The sequence below is a fragment of the Bos mutus genome, chromosome 4, assembly GCF_027580195.1.
Source record: "Bos mutus isolate GX-2022 chromosome 4, NWIPB_WYAK_1.1, whole genome shotgun sequence".
NCBI classification, from domain to species: domain Eukaryota; kingdom Metazoa; phylum Chordata; class Mammalia; order Artiodactyla; family Bovidae; genus Bos; species Bos mutus.
In genome coordinates this window covers 2,118,992-2,127,186 of record NC_091620.1, presented here as the reverse complement: position 1 = coordinate 2,127,186, position 8,195 = coordinate 2,118,992, and the positions used below count along the sequence as shown (strand labels likewise).

The following is an 8,195-nucleotide window of genomic DNA, read 5'->3' as shown; positions in this document are numbered from 1 at the left end:
TCCCAAACAAGCCCAGGAGATAAGTCTCATCATTATCCTCATTTCACAGATGAGGAAACCTGAGAACAGAGAAATTAAATAACCTGCACAAGGTCACACAGCTAGTAAGGCTCAAACCCAGACAGTCTGGCCACTGAAATTGCTCTCCACGTCCTCAGTGGCTTTGGTTTTTGACTCTGACTGATCTATTAAATTATCCCACTGATTCTGATTTGCTTTTATTACTCAGGAGAAGAAAAAAAATGGACATATTATGTTCAGGCATCAGACAGACCATTAGAAAACAGTCCATCTGTTGGTGCCTCAATCCAGGCAGGAAATAACAAAAAGAAATTCAAGAAAGGGGGAAAAAAACACTTAAAATGTTTGATTGCCAATAATTCTACATGGCTTAAGAAAGCCTCCAGCTAAAAATAATCTTTGGATCTAATCTTCAATTACAAAGGGATAAATTAACTCCCTAGAGACGGTATCAACATTTTAAAGTATCCCCACTTGTCCATTATTTTTCAATCTGTTCAACTGAAAACAAAACAAAAACCTACAAGAAAATAAATCCAAATGTCATACTGCTGTGAAATACAGCTGCAACATGAGAGCAATGTTTCTTTCATTTAAAGATTTCAAAAAACTGTTCCCTTTCTCAGCCATGCCACATCAGGACAGTGGAGGGGACGCTGTGCTGTGTGGCAAAAATTAACACAGCACTGTAAATCAACTCAGTTCAGGTCAGTCGCTCAGTCGTATCTGACTCTTTGCCACCCCATGGACTGCAGCACACCAGGCTTCCCCTGTTCATCACCAACTCCCGGAGCTTGCTCAAACTCATGTCCATTGAGTCAGTGATGCCATCCAACCATCTCATCCTCTGTTGTCCCCTTTTCCTCCTGCCTTCAATCTTTCCCAGCATCAGGGTCTTTTCCAGTGAGTCAGTTCTTCACATGAGGTGGCCAAATGGAGTTTCAGCTTCAGCATCAGTCCTTCCAATGAACACCCAGGACTGATCTCCTTTAGGATGGACTGGTTGGATCTCCTTGCAGTCCAAGGGTCTCTCGAGAGTCCTCCAACACCACAGTTCAAAAACATCAATTCTTCAGTGCTCAGTTTTCTTTATGGCCCAACTTTCACATCCTTACATGACTACTGGAAAAACCATAGCTTTGACTAGATGGACCTTTGTTGGCAAAGTGATGTCTCTGCTCTTTAATACGCTGTATAAGTTTGTCATAGCTTTTCTTCCAAGGAGCAAATGCTTGTTAATTTCATGGCTGCAGTCACCATCTGCAGTGATTTTGGAGCCCAAGAAAATAAAGTCTCTCACTGTTTCCATTGTTTCCCCATCTATTTGCCATGAAGTGATGGCACCAGATGCCATGATCTTAGTTTTTTGAATGCTGAGTTTTAAAACCAGCTTTTTCACTCTCCTCATTCACCTTTATCAAGAGGCTCTTCAGTCCCTCTTCAATTTCTGTCATAAGGGTAGTGTCTTCTGCATATCTGAGGTTATTGATATTTCTCCCAGCAATCTTGACTCCAGCTTATGCTTCATCCAGCCTGGCATTAACATGATGTTAAATAAGCATATAAGTTAAATATACATTAAATGCATATAAGTTAAATAAGCAGGGTGACAATATACAGCCTTGACATATACAGCTCTCTGTCTTGTTTTTGCTGACTGTATAGAGCTTCTCCATCTTTGGCTGCAAAGAATATAATCAATCTGATTTTTTTATTGACCATCTGGTGATGTCCATGTGTAGAGTCATCTCTTGTGTTGTTGGAAGAAGGTGTTCTGACAAGTGCATTCTTTTGGCAAAACTCTGTTAGCCTTTGCCCTGCTTCACTTTGTACTCCAAGGCCAAACTTGCCTGTTACTCCAGGTATCGCTTGACTTCTTAATTTTACATTCCAGTCCCCTAGGATGAAAAGGACATCTTTTTTTGGTCTTAGTTTTAGAAGGCCTTGTAGGTCATCATAGAACCATTCAACTTCAGCTTCTTCAGCGTTACTGGTTGGAGCATAGACTTGAATTATTGTGATATTAATGGTTTGCCTTGGAAACGAACAGAGATCATTCTGTCATTTTTGAGATTGCATCCAAGTACTACATTTCGGACTCTTTTGTTGACTATGAAGGCTACTCCATTTCTTCTAAGGGATTCTTGCCCACAGTAGTAGATATAATGGTCATCTGAGTTAAATTCACCCATTGCAGTCCATTTCAGTTCGCTGATTCCTAGAATGTCGACGTTCACGCTTGCCGTCTCCTGTTTGAGCGCTCCAACTTACCTCCACTTGTGGACCTAACATTCCAGGTCCCTATGCTCTTTACAGCATCAGACTTTTACTTCCCTCACCAGGCACATCCACAACTCGGTGTTGTTTTCATTTTGGCTCCATCTCTTCATTCTTTCTGGAGTTATTTCTCCACTCTTCTCCAGTAGCATATAGGGCACCTACAGACCGAGGGAGTTCATCTTTCAGTGTCCTATCTTTTTGCCTTTTCATACTATTCATGGGGTTCTCAAGGCAAGAATACTGAAGTGGTTTGCCATTCCCTGCTCCAGTGGACCACATTTTGTCAGAACTCTACACCATGACCCGTCCATCTTGGGTGGCCCTACACGGCATGGCTCATAGTTTCATTAAGTTAGACAAGGCTCATAGTTTCATTGAGTTAGACAAGGCTGTGGTCCATGTGATCAGTTTGGTTAGTTTTCTGTAACTGTGGTTTTCATTCTGTCTGCCTTCTGATGAATAAGGATAAGAGGCTTATGGAAGCTTCTAGTAAATCAACTAGACTTCAATAAAATTTTTTAAAATTTAAATAAAGAACTGGAGTGGGGGATCTCAAGATTCCCAATGTCCAGGTCAGACATCATGCAAAACTGGGCAGAATGAGGTTTTTGGAGCACACATGCAAAGCCGAGCATTGGTCATTTTTGAGATTTGCACACAAAAATAATAAAGATGGGTCCATGCAGGGGATTAATGTGGGGAGCTAAGGAGTCGGGAGTGTGGGGAACATACAGGAACAGGCGAGGGAGAAGGGCAGACAAAAATCAAGGAATCCTAGTCCAAGATCCAAGTGCAATGTCCAGAGTCCATAAAAACCAGGCGGGAGCACACAGTCATTCACTGGAAATACTTGTTAGTATTATTATGTTCTAGACACAGAGCTAGAAGGTGGTGCAATCGACAAAAGCCAATTGCAGCGATGAAGACAGCAATTGGATAAGGATTCGGAAACCCTAAAGATCACTCACTTCAAGTTCAGTCACGGAGAGAAATCAGTTCCCTCAAAAGACTAGAGCACAAGACCAGGCATGCCGTGATGGGAGAGCAAGATGGACCCCTCATGAGTGTTTTGCTGTTACTTGTCAGGCTCTGGGGTCCTTTTCTGGCCTTGTTGCTTCCACTAGGCTTTCCTTCCAGGCTGACGCTTGCTGAGCTCACACAGAGCCTGTGCAGTACAGACAACTATTGGCCCTGCATGATGGACCGGGCAATGGGTGGTGGAGACGCGAACTTGTAAACCAAAGAGTGGAGTAACCCAGTCCAGGGAGTGAGACCAGAAGTCACCTATGATGGACTGGGCAATGGGTGGCGAAGACGTGAACTTGTAAACCAAAGAGTGGAGTAACCCAGTCTAGGGAGAAAGATCAGAAGTCACCTACAGGTGAAAGTGAAAGTTGCTCAGTTGTGTTCAACTCTGTACAGTCCATGGAATTCTCCAGGCCAGAACACTGGAGTGGGTAGCCTTTCCCTTCTCCAGGGGATCTTCCCAACCCAGGGGTCAAACCTAGGTCTCCCACATTGCAGGTGGATTCTTTACCAGCTGAGCCACAAGGGAACCCCAAGAATACTAGAGTGGGTAGCCTATCCCTTCTCCAGCAAATGTTCCAGACCCAGGAATTGAACCAGGGTCTCCTGCATTTCAGGCAATTCTTTACCAAGTGAGCTATCAGGGAAGCTCCACCTATGGGTATCAGGATCTAGGTGGAACCAGCAGGAAGACCAATAGACTGCTGAGCTCGAGATTAATTCCTGAGACTTCGGATTCCTCAACCTTAACCAGGAAAGAATCCTTTACTACAGGGTTGCACAGAGGATTTTAAACATGGTACTAAGGTGCTTAGCAGAGTGCTTGAGTCATAGTAAAAGCCAGATGTGGTTACAGTGGACAGGGAGTAATGGTGGTGGTAGTGATATTGATGGCAGTAGTAATAGTGGCAGTGGTGGTGACAACAGTAGAGGCAGGGCTGGGAGTAACAGTACTAGAGGTAGTAGTATTTGTGGCGGTAATACTAGTAATGGTTGCAATAGTAAGAGAGGTAGTAATGGTGGTGGTAGTAATGATAGCAGTGACACTAGTGGCAGTAATACTGAGAGTAGTGGTGGTAATGGTAGTAGTAATGGTAGTATTAGTGGTCGTAGTAATCATAGTAGTGGTGGTAGTAACAGTGACAGTAGTAATGGTAGTAGTCGTGATTGTGATAGTAATGATAGTAGTAGCACTAGTGTCAGTAGCAGCGGTAGTAATAGCAGTGGTAGTGCTGGTAATAGTAGTAATGGTAGTAATGGCAGCAGTGGCACTAATGGTGATGGTAGTAATGATAGTAGTGGCACCAGTGTCAGTGGTAGCAATACTGACAGTAGTGGTGGCCATGGTGGGAGTGGTAATAGTAGTGATGGTAGTATTACTGGTCATAGTAACAATAATAGAGGTGGTAGTAGTAGTGACAGTAGTAATGTTAGCAGTGGTGGTTGCGGTAGTAATGACAGTAGTAGGGCTAGTGTCAGTAGCAGCGGTAGTAATAGCAGTGGTAGTGCTGGTAATAGTAGTAATGGTAGTAATGGCAGCAGTGGCACTAATGGTGATGGTAGTAATAGTAGCAGCACTAGAGTCAGTGGTAGCAACACTGATAGTAGTGGTGGCAATGGTGGGAGTGGTAATAGTAGTGATGGTCGTAACAGTACTAGTGATAGTAGTAGTTGTGCTGGTAATAGTAGTAATGATAGCAGTGGAAGCAATGGTGATGGTAGTAATGATGGTAGAAATAGTAGTGGCACTAGAGCCAGTGGTAGCAACACTGATAGTAGTGGTGGCAGTGGTGGGAGTGGTAATAGTAGTAATGGTCATAACAGTACTAGGGATAGTAGTAGTTGTGCTGGTAATAGTAGTAATGGTAGTAATGGCAGCAGTGGCACTAATGGTGATGGTAGTAATGATGGTAGTAATAGTAGCAGCACTAGAGTCAGTGGTAGCAACACTGATAGTAGTGGTGGCAATGGTGGGAGTGGTAATAGTAGTAATGGTCGTAACAGTACTAATGATAGTAGTAGTTGTGCTGGTAATAGTAGTAATGATAGCAGTGGAAGCAATGGTGATGGTAGTAATGATGGTAGAAATAGTAGTGGCACTAGAGTCAGTGGTAGCAACACTGATAGTAGTGGTGGCAATGGTGGGAGTGGTAATAGTAGTAATGGTCATAACAGTACTAGGGATAGTAGTAGTTGTGCTGGTAATAGTAGTAATGGTAGTAATGGCAGCAGTGGCACTAATGGTGATGGTAGTAATGATGGTAGTAATAGTAGCAGCACTAGAGTCAGTGGTAGCAACACTGATAGTAGTGGTGGCAATGGTGGGAGTGGTAATAGTAGTAATGGTCGTAACAGTACTAATGATAGTAGTAGTTGTGCTGGTAATAGTAGTAATGATAGCAGTGGAAGCAATGGTGATGGTAGTAATGATGGTAGAAATAGTAGTGGCACTAGAGTCAGTGGTAGCAACACTGATAGTAGTGGTGGCAATGGTGGGAGTGGTAATAGTAGTAATGGTCGTAACAGTACTACTGATAGCAGTAGGTGTGCTGGTAATAGTAGTAATGGTAGCAGTGGTACTAATGGTGATGGTAGTAATTGTAGTAACAGTACTAGAGATAGTAGTAGTTGTGCTGGTAATGGTAGTAATGGTGGCAGTGGCACTAATGGTGATGGTAGTAATGATGGTAGTAATAGTAGCAGCACTAGAGTCAGTGGTAGCAACACTGATAGTAGTGGTGGCAATGGTGGGAGTGGTAATAGTAGTGATGGTCGTAACAGTACTAGTGATAGTAGTAGTTGTGCTGGTAATAGTAGTAACGATAGCAGTGGAAGCAATGGTGATGGTAGTAATGATGGTAGAAATAGTAGTGGCACTAGAGTCAGTGGTAGCAATACTGATAGTAGTGGTGGCAATGGTGGGAGTGGTAATAGTAGTGATGGTAGTAACAGTACTAGTGATAGCAGTAGGTGTGCTGGTAATAGTAGTAATGGTAGTAATGGTGGCAGTGGTACTAATGGTGATGGTAGTAATTGCAGTAACAGTACTAGAGATAGTAGTAGTTGTGCTGGTAATGGTAGTAATGGTAGCAGTGGCACTAATGGTGATGGTAGACAGCAGTGGCACTAGTGTCAGTGGTAGCAATACTGATAGTAGCGGTGGCAACGGTGGGAGTGGTAATAGTAGTGATGGCAGTAACAGTACTCGTGGTAGTGGCCGTGGTGGTAACGGTAGTAGCGGCGGTAGCAGCAGCACTGGTACTACTGGTGGTGGTGGTGGTGCCTTGTCTGCGCCATCTTACAGCACACCATCGCCATCGCTTCCTTGGTTTGCTTGTCTCGTGTTCTCCTGCAGAGCTCATCTAATGAGAGAGTCCGCGAGTCGATGGTTTTCTTTCCCGGATCTTTCCTCAATAGTCTTTTCTCTGCGGTCCCCACTCTGTTTCAGGTTGGGCAGCTGGGTGAGATTCTTCTGCACCCTTTACTCCCTCAGCCAAAGACCAAGAAGCTATGAGCCCGTTCCTTACAGGCACACTCCGACTGCAGCTTCTACTGATATTTTTTGTCCTGCTCTGAGTGTAAGCACCTAGTTCACCCTCTTTTCATCACCTTCCCATGAATATTTCTCTGCACTTCTGTTTGTCGTACTCCCCACCCTCAGCCTACAGAGTTCGGCCCGTTTATTTACTTCATCCTCCAAGATGCCCCTCAAGTTCCACTGCTCCACTCAGAAACCTCCCGAAACACCATGTGTTCATGGGCAGTTCCATTCTCTCCGTGGAAAACTGACTCACCCTCCACCTCTCCCCCTTCTAGAATGGACAATCTGTAAAGAGAAAAGACCAAGAAAGGCGCAAGAGCAGACAGGATGTCAGATGAGCAGAAAGTTGTGATGAGAGGGGGCGCTGAAGTCACGTGTCAGCCCGCAGGCATCACGCACGCCCCAGTCGGCACCGCCCTCTGCTGCCTATGGCAACCCCAGGGCCCTCCCAGAGCCAGGCCCCCCGGGCTGGTCCAGCAACTGAAGACTCCTAGGATCACATCAGAGGGATGGAGATGCTGTTGAACAGTCTGAGCACAGCATGGCCGGGAAGGCAGGGAGTCAGGAGCCAGCGGACCAGAGTGTGTGTGTGTGTGTGTGTGTGTGGTCATGGCTGTATGTGCGCATGTGTATGTGAATGTCCAGGAAGGAAGAAGAGATAACACCTGGCCAGAAAACAGCTGTCTGAAAGCAGAGCAAACTGGTCACCGTGGTGCTGAACCGTCTCTTACTGAGTCTCACTAGTGCACGGTCCTGCCCCCACCTCCTTTGGAAGTAGTCTGACCCTTCTCCCCTGTCCAGAGAAGGACCCCATGGAGCAAGCTGGAGGGGAGGGAGGGGGATCGCCCCCTGCCTGTGCCAATAGGAAGCCTGAAAGTTAAAGACACATTCAGAAAACAGAAATTAAGTTTGCCTAGAGGGTGGCCTAGTGTGGGAAAGAAGGAAAACACACACACCCCGTAAAGCGAGGTCTTTGCTCCACATCTAACACATACAGGAGTAACATTTGGTCTAAGAAGTTGTATTAAATGTGGGAACACCATTAACACCGTCCACAGGAGGAGTCATGAAGCTTTGCCAGTCAAATGAACAACGGCCTCCTGCTGTGCAATGGGGAAGAGGAGATTGCTGTAACAAGTGTTTTTTCCTGTTAATTCTTCTACATGAAATAATTGATAACACGTCAAGCTTTTCCTTTAAAGCATCCATCTTGTCCATGTGCCTCACAGGAAAATATTCTCAGGCTGCTCAGTGTCCGCCTGCAGCAAAGCAATTATTTATTTTAACATTTGCATTTAAACCAACTGGTGTTAAAATTCATCAAGGT

The 8,195-nt window shown here is 44.7% G+C and overlaps 1 protein-coding gene across 1 annotated transcript; it reads right to left on the bottom strand.

The window, feature by feature from the left end:
* Nucleotides 1–4,177: 4,177 nt before the first annotated feature.
* LOC138987653 (uncharacterized) lies at nt 4,178–6,645 on the bottom strand. The gene is made up of 2 exons (XM_070369927.1): nt 6,630–6,645; nt 4,178–6,453 (listed from the first exon to the last, which is right to left on the bottom strand). Exons 1-2 carry the CDS (start codon nt 6,643–6,645, stop codon nt 4,178–4,180), a joined length of 2,292 nt encoding a protein of 763 aa, XP_070226028.1.
* Nucleotides 6,646–8,195: the final 1,550 nt, after the last annotated feature.